At 39.4% G+C, this 15272-nt stretch overlaps 1 protein-coding gene across 2 annotated transcripts in view; it reads left to right on the top strand.

The window, feature by feature from the left end:
• The window catches only part of DSCAM (DS cell adhesion molecule), a 405653-nt gene that overhangs the window by 237538 nt on the left and 152843 nt on the right, over positions 1-15272 (top strand). For both annotated transcript variants that reach the window (XM_086481614.1, XM_086481606.1), the window contains exon 8: positions 5235-5513. In XM_086481614.1, the coding sequence (XP_086337740.1) occupies positions 5235-5513 (279 nt within the window). The remainder of the gene's footprint in view (positions 1-5234; positions 5514-15272) is intronic.

A 15272-nucleotide genomic window follows, 5' to 3' on the forward strand; every position in this document is an offset into this window, starting at 1 on the left:
GCGAGACCTGGACAGGCTGGAGAGCTGGGCTGAGAGGAAAATAATGAGGTTCAGTAAGGGCAAGTGTAGGGTCCTGCACCTGGGGAGGAATAACCCCACACACCAGGACAGGCTGGGGGTCAACCTGCTGGAGAGCAGCTCTGGTGAGAAGGACCTGGAAGTCCTGGTGGACAGTGAGTTGACCATGAGCCAGCAATGTGCCCTTGTGGTCAATGGTATCCTGGGGTGCATTAAGGAGAGTGTGGCCAGCAGGTTGAGGGAGGTTGTCCTCCCCCTCTACTCCGCCCTGGTGAGGACACATCTGGAGTACTTTGTCCAGTTCTGGGCCCCCCAGTTCAAGAGGGACAAGGAACTACTGGGAAGAGGCCTGAGGAGGGCTCCAAGGGTGATTGGGGGACTGGAGCATTTCTCCAATGAGGAAAGGCTGAGAGACCTGGGGCTCTTTAGCCTTTTTGTTTAGATATGGTCTGTTTAGATCTTATCAATGCTTCTAAACATCCAAAGCGCAGGTGTCAAGAGGATGGGGCCAGGCTCTTCTCAGTAGTGCCCAGTGACCGAACAAGGGGCAACGGGCACAAACTGGAGCACAGGAAGTTCTGCCTGAACATGAGGAAAAACTTCTTTATATCAAGGGTGGCAGAGCAGTGGAACAGACTGCCCAGAGAGGCTGTGGAGTCTCCTTCTCTGGGAATACCTAAAACACACCTGGATGTGGTCCTGTCCAACCCGCTCTAGGTGAACCTGCTTTAGCAGGGGGTTTGGACTAGATAATCTCCAGAGGTCACTACAAGCCCTTACCATTCTGTGATTCCGTGATTCTGTGACATCTCTCTTGTAACCTCTCCAGGAAATATGCACCACAGCATTTGCTCTGCCACGCTTGATGATAGCTCCTGATAAAACAGCACAGCTTGTTACAGTATGATTTTGAAGATGTCTGAATACAGGTTTAATTTTGGTAACTAGTAGACTTACAAGTAGAGGGAAATGTTGTTCAACAGCACTCAGTAAATGCCATGAACAGATAGTTCAATGAATGACCTGCCCTACTGATAAGGCTCAATACCTATAAGAAAGAAGGAGAAAAATCTAGTGCTTCAGTGACTGTGTGCAATTATTCAGACCATCATCCACAAGGAATGGGGTTGTTTAGGAGAAACAATCAATGACTGAGACTGTGGCTAGGGTTTGTGCAGAAACAAAACGGTTTTGGCTTTTGCACTCCCAGCGCATGAAATCTAGAGTCACATGTCTGCCTTAAGAGGCTACATAGTTTAGTGATTATTACTTTAAATTGGCCAATGGACCTCCGTTGAGAGTATTCATTGCCAAAGGTATTTTATATTGCGGGCACAGCTCCTGCAATGGTGTTGTTGCAAAAAAACCCATTAGGGACCGTTTATAATGATAAAGCAGAGGATGACTTTCATTTTACTATGGAGAGCCACAGGAGAGAAATGCCATGTTCACAAGGCTGCTGCAGGAGACAGACTATCTGCAGGATACTCTGTTTTAGTGAATCATCTCAGCAGTTTCTTCCAACATAACTCCCATGGAATGGAGGGCAAGAAATTAAGGATGTTCCTCTGCTAATGGAGAGCAGCATGGAAGCCCTCCTTGCCCTCTTTTACAGTAATCTCCCAGAGGTACAGAAGACCTTGCTAGGGCACAAAAACAATTTAAATTTCCTGCATTAGCACTAATGAGGCTGGCCCATGCCTCTCTTCTTAAATAGACACTTAATTCAAGCACTCATCAATAAAGCATTCCCAAGACATTGCACTTCATTGCGTAAAGCAGAGATTTTCACTCTTTTGCCTTTTGAGGGTAGAGGAAGAAACATCCCTTCCATGTGCACAAGCACACATATACAAACAGCCCTCTATATAGTTAACATGTAACATCTTATATATAAAATAGCATAATATAACAAAACAAAATCAAATACAAGCTCTGAAGTATGGTCGAACCAAAGTTACATATAGGGAAGGAAAATACTTCAGTACACCTTGATGTATTTTAAACACGTTTTAAATGCATCTGTCCTACTGTAACTTTTCTCTCTCAGATCTGAAGTAGTATACATCCCTCTTATTTTTGTAGTGCTGTTTGGCAATGACAAAGTTTTAGTTTACAAAAAAAACCCCTTACATGCTGGTTAATCAAACTTGATATTTTCTTCTGTCAAGGGTATATGTCAACTTTTTACTGCAGAGATATATATACAGAGAGAGAGATATATATGGCAGCTTTTGTATTTCAGAAATTATTTGCCTGACGTCAGGTATGCTTTATTCTATGTTTTTAAAAAGTGATTTTTTTGTGTTGTTTCCTTGTTCAAACTAGCAGGAAGAAAATTTATTTGCTAAGTTATGTCACCAGGAACTGCTTTTATCATCCCAAATTAGTAAATGCAGTAGCTGAAAAACATTCTTCAATACTTCAAAGTTATCGCTAGTCTATTTACTTTTTTAGGTACTGATTTTAAATTACACACTGGTTTTTAAAATAAGCTCCTTGTCAGCACTGAAGCTGCTGTGGGTTGAGTATACATTATATTTTATGAAGCAGAAATAAAAATTGGTTTCCTCTTTATCTTAAAAGCCTGAGTAGAGCGAAAATGTGCTGTCCATACATATTTTACCCAATTTCTGAAATGTTCTGCAGGCTGCTACTTGAATTTTAGAGTTGGTAAAAGCAGCCTTGCAAACCGCTATTTTCTGAAAAATACTTCAATGTGACCTAACGATCTCGCTCCCTGTTTTCTTCATCAGAGAGATGGAGAGCGAAGATGCACATAATAATCCCTGAGCAATATGTTGTCTGACTTTTGATATCATTTTGTCCATGAAAGATTGGTTTAAATTTGTTATACACTCAGCAGAAAATACAGAAGCAATTTGCCACCCTGTTGTGAATTTTAGCATATCTTTCAGTAATGACGCCTGAGACTAAGAGAAACGTTTGAGCAGAAATGTGTGAGCCAACACAGTAAGGGGAGCACTTGGCATTTAGCAGATACTTGCACTCATCAAGGGGAAAGGTTATGTCAAAACCTTTTGATGGTCTCATTCTAAAAATTCCTCATTTCCACTTATATTATAAACTGCATGTCAATAAATCCTAAGAGAAAGCTGGCCTTTTTCTGCTGATGTACAAAGAAACTGAAATATCTCGTGTGAATGCATTAGCTGTGCTAAGGTAATTAGAAGAGGCAGGCAGACATTTTGCCTCACTTTGTGACACTAGGTCCCTAAGTGAAAAAGCAGTTAATTTCCAGTGCTCAAAGTTCAAATAAACACAGTAATTTATACTGAGTTTCTTTTTTTCTGTATGTCTGATCTACCAGATTTTCAAAACACAACAGGACAGGTTTTAGCAATTTGAGAGATGGCAGTCAGGAAAAGGCATTACAGCGTGTGAGGAAAATTGATTGCAGTGGCACTTCTCACAACTGCAGACAGTGAGCTGCTCTCGGAAGAAGTCAGGGAAAGCCTGTAAGGATGAGTTGTGTTACCCTGTGCCTGATGTTACCTCTCTGCGGCAGCTGCGCAGAGTCATAACTTCTCCTCATCAAATGGCATTATGGCTATGCCAGAAACAGTGGAGTTAGTATCTGATTTGCGTCAGACCCTTGCACCGTGAAGTGCATGTACACAAGCATTTGAACACACCTTTGAACACCTTTAGCACCCTGAAGGGCTTTGGTATTCCTTCCTTAGTGCTAAACTTTCTTACTTCTGATGTAGGTGCGGCCAACACATGCAATGATCGAAAGAAGTGCATTGAGCTAACATGGTAATGGTCACATATACCCATCTCTGCATCCCAGAAATAGGACACTGGCAGAGGAATAAAAATGTTGCTGGAGAAGTCAATGGGCTAGCATATACTTCAGCCACTTTGAAGAGTTTTTCTGCTTCTTTTCTGCTTCATTTCTGGGGAAAACACAGCCTTAGATTTGCTAAAGGGAGAAAGGACAAAAGAAATACAATTAGATGAAGCTACCAACTACATTTTCTTCTGAAGCTGGCTAATACACAGAAGTACAAATGTTCTTCTGTGGATATCCTTCAATCTTTCTTGTTAAAGATGTTCAAATGTAGTACAGAGTATATATAAGTAGTCTCTCAGGCAAGAGTATCTAAGGTATATAACCTCTAGGAACCTTCTGTTTTGATAAATGAATTTTTGAGTACCACTTGCAAAGTTAGTTTTGTAGTTTTTTCAGGAGTGATTGATAGAAATCTATCTTAGATCAATGCCCTAGATGTTAGAGTGCTCCCCTGACAAGGGGAGAAGATTTCAGTTCCTTTGTCTGGGTAGGTATTTGAGACTCAGTTTACCAAATTGTTAAATGTTCCAACCACAACCTGGAGAAAGTGAGGCAATACACTAATTCTTGTTTTGTTTATTGAATCCAACCTGCTGTTCCTTTTGTTTTTACTAAAACACATGAAAAAAAAATGTTTTTTCAGAAGTGGAGTTCTTCCTTATGATCGAAAATAAGAGCATTTCTTTCATGTTTTTTGGTTCAGCCACAGCATAATAAGTAAAAAAAAAAAGAAAAGAAAAAATATTTGCTAAGCAAAATATGCTTAGCAGGAATTAAATGCCAGCTTCAGCATTTATGCTTGGTACTGTGCCTCTATTTAGAAATCAGTTTTAACTTAATTTGCTGTTGTCCAAGTACAGTATATGCCTTTTACTTCATACCTCTACTCAATCTCATTGAGACTTGTTACTTGAAACACTAAGAAGTAATTGCCAGGAGCAGTTAGAGAAGCTTACACTCTCTTTCATGACATCCCAGAAGCAAAGCTGGAGACTCTTCCAGATTTGTTCTGTGACCCTAACTGAGGCCCTCACACCAGACAGACCTTGAAAGCTGCTGAGCTGTTCCTCGGCTGTCCAGGCAGTGTCGCTGCTGAAAGACTCGGAGTCACAAGCGGGCAGTGTGATTTCTTGAAGAGGTGCTCAATAGTCCTGCAGGAATCTGCCAGCGGTGTTTGGTGTCTGTAGAAGCCAGGGATTTCATTGCTTGTGATCTCTGCTTATGCATTGGGTAGTCAAGAAAAAAAAAAAAAGATGTGATTTTTTTTAGCTAAACTATGCTCTGTGTCTGTCAAAGGTGTTCATTTAACATATTCAACACTGCACATCTGTTCCATCATGTTATTTTCAGAAATGAGACCGTAACTGTAATAGCTCCTCTTTCTTTTTTTTTGTTTCAGTTCCACCTTTTATTCAGCCTTTTGAGTTCCCACGGTTCTCCATCGGGCAGCGGGTCTTCATTCCCTGCGTGGTGGTCTCGGGAGATTTGCCCATCACAATCACCTGGCAGAAGGATGGCAGGCCGATCCCAGCCAGCCTCGGGGTGACGATTGACAACATCGACTTCACCAGCTCCTTAAGGATTTCTAATCTTTCATTGATGCACAATGGGAATTATACCTGTATAGCTAGGAATGATGCAGCAGCTGTGGAGCACCAGAGCCAATTAATCGTGAGAGGTAAGTAGATGTAATTAGTTTGAAGGGCACCAATTAGGTGGAATTCATCAGTATTTTGTAATGACATCTGTTTGATGGGAAGTATTAAAAAAAAAAAAAGAAGAAAATATGGTAATCCCTCTCTTCATAACAGAGAGCACACTGAGCAATGAAGCACAGAAAATAATACAACTTTTCTATCTAAAAGTCTTGAAACTAATCAAAAACCCTGGAGTGCACAGGGGGGATGAAGGAGCCACAAGACTGACTTCCTGGAAAATTTTGTGAGGCACAAGCCCATTCGTTGGGATCAAGCCTTTGAAATGGTATTAAATTCCTCTCTGTTATTGTTTTAGTCTGATTATTCCCATTTTTTATGTAGATCAGTCTCTCATATAACATTATGTCAGTAAAATCAAAGCGCTGATGTTGACTTCATGGGGAAAAACTCTCTCCTGTTACCATGTTGTTCTTTTCCTTATTTGTGTTTGTTATGCAATTAGCATGATTCATTTGCTCATGCTGACTTCACAACATTTTGCCTTGAAATAGATGTGAATATTGTTTCAGTAAGAAAACATTTTATATGGAAAAGACCTCTCGGAGAGATACCTTGCCTTCAACAGCTTTTGCCTTTCAAGTCACGCCTTAGCCACATTATCTACCTATATTTTCAAACTTACTGTGCAAAACTTCAACAAAATCCAATTGTTTCCTTTTCTTCCTGGAAGTTTTTCAAAGTGCTTTAAATTTTCATTTTTTAAAAATAAGAGTGTTAAACTCTTCCCTCTCTATCATCTTCTTCTTGCTACCATGCCATTAGACTTCTCAGAGAAAGGGGGCACATACTGTAATCCTGCAAGTAACTTTAGTTATTTCTGCCTGTTGCAGATCACTACATTTCATATTCCCTTCTGTAAGTTTGCCAAGACAAATCTTAAAATTCAGGGACTTTTGCCATTGTTTTCCAGGCTTTTTTCCCCGTCAAAAACTCATTTGAAGCAAAATCCTCTAAAGAGCTCTTCCTTTTAAGTCAGATCTTCCTACCATCCTAGGACCATCCTGAATGGATTACTCCCTAGTTTTCCACTTACAGAATGTGTATGCTCATGGTTTTTTATGCTAGTATTCCCAAGAGGCAAATATGTCCGTTGCTTTCTCACTGGTTTTGATGTAAGTATTATCTTAATGGTTTGGTTTTTTTTTTTTAAATTCACTGCTTTCAATCATGTTTAAGTATTATTCAGTACAGGTGTCTATTACTTTCCCCATCTATCTAGTAATTCTTAAACAAAGTAGTCTAATTAACTACATGCATTTAATTATTCTTTCCTAAGCTGTTCTGTCAGCTTTTAACCCTATTCATCATTCTAATAATAAGGGATTTTCCTCACCTTCTTTTTTGCTGGAGAAGGGAAAGTTGACAACCTCTCATCACAACAGTCAGCTGGCTATGTCTGCCCTATACAAAAATAAGCAAGAGGGGACAACAGCTGAGATCGTACCTGGTTTGCATTTATACTCAGTGCTTGAAGTGACAGGAATGAATCACTGTAGAAACTCTGTAGGGGTTCCTATAGGCATTCCACCAAAACAAGGATGGTAGGACGATCTGGGTTGTCCCACTGAAAACTGCCTCTCTGCAAACACTGTCTATCCTTTCTTCAGCACCAAGACGCATGAGGCTATAACAGCACAAGTGAGCCCACGCGTAGGAATCTCTGCTCTGTGCCCACTGATCAGGGCAAGCCCTTCCTTCCCCTAACTTCTCCCTGCCTTGCCTGAACTGCAGCTTCCCTGCCTCCTACTGCCAGTGGGCAATTCCTCTTCTGGCAAGCCCCTGGCTGGCCTGACCTCTCTTCCCTGGACACATCTGCCTCTTGCTGCCTTTTTTGGCGTTAATCAGTTTTCCCTCCTTGTCCAGGGGAGGAATTCTGGGGAGACTTCTCTTTGCACCCCTCTCACACTACTAACACCAATGCCTCCATTTTCCTCTTGTGTGCTGCTGCTCTAATTGCACCTCCTGACAAGCAAGGGCTCTGCCCCAGCAGGGGGATGAAAACTGTTGGCTGTGTCTGCCTGAGGGGTGTCCTTATAAACCCATTGGCATGACAGAGGTTAGCTTTTCATTCTGTTTTACCCAGAGGCTTGGAGAAGCCTTCTGGAGTCCTAGTCCTGCAAATTTTTAGGAAGTTATGAGGACCACTTCATTTTTACCCTCTTTTATCTTTCTACCAAGCTAGTGCTCTGCAGCAGCCTCCTTTAAGTCCCTCTCCTCTCTCTCCCTGTCAATTTAAATGGTAATGTCTTAATCAGTTTTGCATGTGCATCTGGGATAACAGTTCTCACTCAGAGGGAAAGGGGAAAGTATAATATGATGTTTGACCTGAATTTTCTGCCAAAACCCTGGACTGCCCTCTTTCCCTCACATTGAACTGCTTCAGCTGTCTCATTTCACATAGGTCAGAAGACAGTCATCAGAGTGTCACTGCTGGTCACTGCTTGTTTGCGTCCAACCTGACCTATACACATTTAAGCAAAGACTTGCTTTCCTGCTGTCTGTTTCTTCTCCAAGCTTTCTGATCCCTAATCTTTTTGTTCATATGTGCTGTATAGTCAAAATATAGTAATTTTCTAAATCAACTAAGTGATTTTTCTCCAAATAAAGGGAGAAGAAATGGTGCTTGAACTCCTTTCTAATCCACATTGTGTGATGGTTTCTCAGCAGTGTGCTTTAAATTTAAATGTTGGCTTTCCTAAATGTCAGGAGATGTCTTCTGGGAATATCTTATTTATGTGAAGTTTGTCATTTTGATATCAGAGTAGACAGTGAATGGGAGAGGAAAGTAAAGGGAAATATGATTGTTCCCCATTTTGCCTGGAGTATTAAATGGCACAAGAAAAACAAACACTAGTCTCTTAAAATCTGTGGTAAATCTTCACTGCTGTTCCTGTTATTTTGTGCATTATAAAAGCAACCAAGTGGCAATAAGGAGCCTTAAAAATACGTGGCCAGCAAGGCTGGATTTTACCTGCCTTGAATAACAGAGGAAGATGACCAGGTTCCACAGATCTTCCTTGCAGAGAATCACATAGGAGATGGAAGGCACCTGCTGAGAGAAAGAAAGTGAGAGGAGAAAGCTTTTGAGCAGCTGTGCAGGCCTTGGTAAGAAGATCTGAGGGCAATCTTAGTTCTCTCTGCTGTGGGTTTCTTGGTGAGGACCTGGAAGTGAAACAGTCACATAGATCTGTCAATACTTTTCTCCACAACTTAGTGGCCAATTTCAGACAAATTGGAAGAGGGTAAAATGTGTCCAGTGGAGCTGAAGGCCTAAATGCTTAAAGAAAAGAGGTGATTAATTAGAAACATCTCTACTGAGTGTAATACTAAACATCAGAGAATCTACTCAGGCAAGCACTTCTGCAAACACAAGAAATGTTCCAAATGGAGTCTCTACTCAAACACGAGACACAAATCCACATAAAATCAGGCTTGATTAGTTCTAATGTTTATGGAATATCTTTTAAAAGCTCATTAATTAGGCACTGGGAGAAGCCTTACCATCTTCACTGCATCTAGGGACTGCAAGTAGGTGGTCCAGGTGAATGAAAAAAGGGTTTTCCTTCTCAAAATCTTGTGCTCTGCCAGATCCTGGCCTGCATTTCCTCTGGAAATGCATCAAAAATTTACAAGGTAGAAGGGTTTCTCAAAAACTCATAAATCATTATTATTTTGGTAATTTATTTCTTGTTGCACTCTTGGTTTACTAGACATGCTATTAAGCAAAAGGAAAGAATAGGATCCTGCCATGAAAGTCATCCATAGAAATCAGGAAAATATCTTCTCTGTCAACTACTTATATCATCAAGCGGAATTAATTAAGGCTTTACTCATTAGGGCTGTCTTCTAAAGTGTGATTAAAAATCTATATACACTTTATCATGTGTTATTCATTTCTGTAGGGTTTCCTAAAATGGGAATGAAGTAATAATGAAATAAAAAGCAGTGAAAAAGATTTTAATTGATCAGTGGAAAAGATTTTAATTGGTAACAAAAAAGAAAAAGCTCATAAATGTATTATGAGTCCAAAATTTTTCAGATACTGCCAGAAAAGAGAATTCAAAGATAGTAGTGGGTGCAAAAATCATGATTTTAAAATTCCTGATAGTGCCCAGTTCCGGTCCCCCAATTCAAGAGAGACAGGGAGCTACTGGAGAGAGTCCAGCAGAGGGCTACTACAATGATTAGGGGGCTGGAGCATGTCTCATATGAAGAAAGGCTGAGAGACCTGGGGCTTTTTAGCCTGGAGGAGAGAAGAGTGAGAGAGGACCTTATCAACACTTATAAACATCTAAAGGGTGGATGTCAAGAGGATGGGGCCAGGCTCTTTTCAGTGATGCCCAGCGACAGGACAAGGGGCAACGGGCACAAACTGGAGCACAGGAAGTTCCGCCTCAACATAAGGAGGAACTTCTTCACTCTGAGAGTGACAGAGCACTGGGACAGGCTGCCCAGGGAGGTTGTGGAGTGTCCTTCTCTGGCGATATTCAAAACCCATCTGGATGCGGTCCTGTATGACCTGCTGTAGGTGAACCTGCTTTAGCAGGGGAGTTGGACTAGATGATCTCCAGAGGTCCCTTCCAGCTCCCACCGTTCTGTGATTCTGTGACCAGATCATAAGTTAGAATTGAGATAAGGTCTTTAAATACCTAATAATATCCCTTAATGCATTTAGTGCATTAAGTGTAAATGTGTTTTCATTTTGTGCTTGCCAGGAGTGTCGAATATCGATAGATAGTTAGACACCCAATGAGGAGTCCCTGAGCCTTGAATCTTTTAGCTAGGAAGTGAATAGCCCTCTGCTTTCTGATGTTTGATGGTGCTGCTGGTGTGATGCAGCAAGTGTAGTTTATGATAGAAAAGCAAGGGGAGAAGATTTATTGTCACAGCTGGTGCCAAAACTCATTTACTTTCTTTGCTGGTGTTTACACTGTGGCTTTGAAGATTAGTCTTGAATGATTCACTTCCTATTTAATGTTCTCATTAGACAAACCTGATCAACACAAACCACTAGGCACTGTCTCATTTTGCAAAAGTACATATTTTTTCTTGAACTGCACAGCAAATGATTTCACTAAACCAGCTAAATTGACCCCTTAGGTCCAATGACCAAATTTAATAACTGTTCATCTTTGCTAAAGTACAGTGTTTAATGATCTCATTCATTAATACATCAATGGTTGCTTTGGCTGATTAAATTTCTTCCATCATTTTGACAGTATGATCTAAATGTAAAGTACAAATATTCCGTGTAAAAATGAAACATTGTATTCTGGGCCAGTGTCATAGATTATTTCTTAACTCACTCTGGTAGCCCACCAGAGGAGCTCATGTTAGGAGCCTTCAGAATTGCTCTTCAGTGTGATGTACTAATGGCTGTACTTGAGAGCCAGAAGCACTTGCACAGATTTGAACTCCAGGAAGAAATGTACGAGTTTGTCACCTGGTCCCTGGCATAAAGCACAGTCAGAAGGGATTCTTGGATTTCCATAAAGCAAAATTAAATCAGGGAACGTTAGCATGCATTCATAAATTTATTTGAGTTAGTAACTTGTAAAGTCCATTCTTGCAAGCAGCAATGACACTGGTAAGCTATATCTTCTTAGGGAACCAACTCATATTTTGTTGTCTTAACAGGATTATTTCACACAAGGAAATAATAAAAGCATTTTCCTTCCCTTAAAATGGCACTATGACATTCATATTATCTTCAACATCCTATTCTGATTGCTCTCATCCTTTGTTTTCCCTTTGCGAGAGCCTGAGACTGCTAGTCATAATATTGACTGAAAACACCTTTTTTAGGTCCTTTGAGTTCAGCCATTAAATAGTTTGCATCTGTCAACTTACTCCTCTTACACTAAACAATTCAACAGCTCATTCCTCGTCACAGATCCGTGGGCTGCATTAAATGAGAAAGCCTAACAGAAACTCAAGCAATTTTACGTGTCCTCCTTTACGGGCTCAAGGGACTGTGCTACTGAAACAAGGGTGATAACAAAAGTAGAACTGTTCAGTCATATTCATGAGCTATTTCAGAGTGTTTCACTTCTAAAGGGGCAGAGGAGACACACACCTTTACAACTAAAGAGAGAGGAGGAGAAATAATTGCTTTCTCTTCTCCATTAATTCTAGTTATGCATATCAGAAAAATTAATTTCATTAAATTCTTACAAAGCAAATTTTCATTAAGGGCTAATGAATTCCTGAAAGATAATGAAAAAATGAATGTAGCTTTATAACCTAAAGCTAAGTATCGAAATCTAGATCAAGTAGTTAACTGCATTGTCTTCCAAAATATGATAGGTAGCACATAGCACTGTACAAATTATTAATTTGAAATAAAATTGAGAAGCAAACTATCAATGAGGAAGAAAAATATAAAGGCTTCCTCTGTTTACTTTTTAAACATTTCTATAAGAAGAAAAATCCTGTGGTTTTACCTTGATGGCAATACAGAAAAAATTGAAAGGTCGTGAGTAATTTTGTCTTGCTGTAGCATCTTTTCTGATTTCTATTGGCAATCTTAAGTGTCAAGGGTTCGTGTGATCAAAAATTGGAGCAGCAGATGGCATTTTTATAAGCAGTCCTAAAGGAAGGCCAAAGCTTTGCTGAATATAGAAATTGTATCTATTACTGGATGTGGCCAGAATTTTTGCCAAGTAAGGTTGAAGCCTGCTTTGTTTATGGAGCAGTACAAGGAAACTGTGTGATTGCTAATCATACACCTGGTTCTGGAGCTTATATGGCAAAATTTAAATTCCACAGTTACCATTCTGGTATTGTTCTGTATTGAAAGAAATTATTAAAAATGAGAATACCAAGAATATCTGAGCAAAAACTTACATTTTATAGATACCCAAATACAGTGAAATCAATATGATAAAAAGCCCTGTTCAGAGCCTGTCAGCGTTAAAGGCACAATGCATCAAAAGTATCTACATGAGTTCATTAAATCATCTTAATGGAAGTATGCATTTCCATAGAAACGCTCAAACAACATTTACACTTTACATCCATCCATTTTTCTCTATATATGCCCAAGGAATTAGACAATAATTTTATTTTAACAGATAATTTTAATGCAAATAATATTTATTCCTTACTAGGTAATCTTACTTTACTTTTCCAGAACTTTCTGCATATGCCTACCCATTTAGTATAATAAGTTCTTTCCTGAAAAATTAGCACTTCTTGCCAGTGTCACACATAGCAAAAGAAGAATATATAAAAAAAATTTTTCAAAAAGAAGGAAAAAAACCCCAAAGAAGTTACAAATGTTTTGTATTGTAAGAGAGTTTTTAAAAGACATTATACTCTTCACACTTTTCAGTGGTAGAGGCAGCCAGTAATTATCATTCACTCCATTGCATCATTTGTAATCAGTTGCCTATAAGACTGATACAACCGAGGTGTTTTTCTGTTGTGTTTTGGGGGTTTTTTGGTCTACCCTCCTTATGGACAAGCAACTTGTAGTTGTTTTTTCAGAAGCTGTGAATACAAATTTACAGTTACCGAAATGAAACAAGCTAATGCCACCATGCTGAGTCGTATCAAAACTCAAATCTGTTTGTGCAAGTAGTTGTACTTTTCACCTGCTTTGGAAAAGAAGTACTTGGGACTTCTTTTGTGTTTGGTGATAAAATGAACACAGAACAGAGGAAGGAGCTACTGAAGCAAATGTCTTCTCTGAGTAGATAATTAAAGCAGGGTGGGTGACTGCCCAGAGCTGATGTTGCTTGCATTTTATGTTTGATGCTTACCTATCATGAATTAACACAACATGAGATATATATTTGTCAGTATGGCAGCCATTTGGAAATCTGAAATGTTTGACAGCAGCAAATGTATCTCCTAGTACAAAGATATCTCTTCCCTCTATTGCTGTTAGTGCCTTCCATTTCTTCTAGCCACATTCCAAACAGGAGTAGAGCTTCTTGGTACATCAATAGGCAATAAGCAGCTTTGCATTATAGCTATATGATTCAATGAGCAAAAGGACCAGTTAAAGGGATTGTTTGCTCTACAGAAGATTGTTCTCCTCTTTTAAAGAACGGTTGTATCTATGAAGGTGGAAAGAGAAAGTTGTAGGGGAGTCTGGATTATGGAGGCACAGAGAAGAAGGCTCAAGCTGTTGCGAGGAGGGTTCTCTGAACCTGCAGAGTGTATGTCTAGATAACTCCAACTTTTAGAAGTCCCATCCATACCAACACTAGCAGCTCAATTTTCTCCTTAAGGAAAACGTGGGACTCTCTGGTATAATGGGAGGTGCTATTTGCATAAACAATGAGAGTGTTTATACTGAAAAACTTTAAAGTCATATAATATAGCCTTGGTGCTTCTGCAACAGTTTTTCTGATATATAATTAGTACTATATTCATGGCCATTAAGAGCTGTTTCAGGTCCCAGGGCAAATAGTCTGATGATACCATCTGTACTGCCTTACTTTTCCTCCCATACTTCCTTTCTTAATTTCTCGCACTTCTGGAGAGACAGGTGGTGGGTTCTGATGGGGATTTGGGTTAGAGCAAGGAGGGATGGTTGAGCCCTTTGTTCTGTCTCCCCCAACTTTCAGATAAAGTCAGCACTGGCTGATCCGTGAGGCTGCGTGTGCGTCCCCATGTACATATGTTCAGTGGGGCAAGGAAGCAAGGAACTATTAGGATCTCTCCTTTACTGCATTAGATCTGAATGTGTTGCTGTACATGATTTGAGAGGAAAAATATCTGTCACACGCTCAGTCACCTTACCATATTTTCTCTGTAGCACTGTGAGAAATGACAAGAATAACATGGGATAAGGACACAAATAATTTACTTTTTTTTCCTCAGGTATTTACTTCTTCATGTTCTGAACCAAAGACTAGGAGTTTAATGAAAATCTGTGACCTTAACTGACTTTAATACACCCATTAAACACTTAATATTCAATAACTTATGTGGGTTTTTCAACATTCTTCACAGTTTTCAAGTTTTTCTTTCAAACTTCTGTCAAATCTGCAGGTTTTATTGAGACTTTGACATTTAATATTGGACTTTCATGGTAAACTGTAGGTCTAGCATAGCCACAAGTATTTTTCTTCACTGTGTATCTGTATTTGGAACATGTAGAGCTTTTCCTTGAGATAGGCAGCTCTTATTTTACTTATGTGTGAATAGATGCGTACTTGCCTGTGTCTGGAAGACTCACTGCAGTCGTTTTATGTTCCCTTAGAATAAGTCTAATAATACACATACATTGATGCACATACATCTATTCCATCTTCAACTTACTGCAAGCAAATTGTGTTGATCCTTTCCATGGCTGTTTGGAAAGAAAGGTCCTATCAGAAGTTACAGTTCAAACACCCTCATTTTAATATGAAGTGATTTGATTGCTATTAAAACCTTAATTTTTTAAGATCATTTATGCTACATAATTTAATTATTTTTCTAAGGCTTACTAGTTCATCACTAAAAAAAAATAAACACAGAAAACTTCAGTTCTTAGACATCTGTCAAATCTCTGCCTTTGTTAGAATGCATTACTTTCCTGGCCATGACAGCATGATTTATCTCTTACTCCATTTTTATTAACTTATTTTTGTATCCTATAAAGACCAGTGCTTTTGTTGTGCCTGGAAGAAATACATCGAGATTGCGCACAGAAAGTAAATAATTACGTAAACCAAACTTCACTATGTCACTGGATCATCAAAAAGATGGTTTTAATTTTTGCT

The sequence above is a fragment of the Leptosomus discolor genome, chromosome 1, assembly GCF_034619465.1.
Source record: "Leptosomus discolor isolate bLepDis1 chromosome 1, bLepDis1.hap2, whole genome shotgun sequence".
Lineage (NCBI taxonomy): Eukaryota > Metazoa > Chordata > Aves > Leptosomiformes > Leptosomidae > Leptosomus > Leptosomus discolor.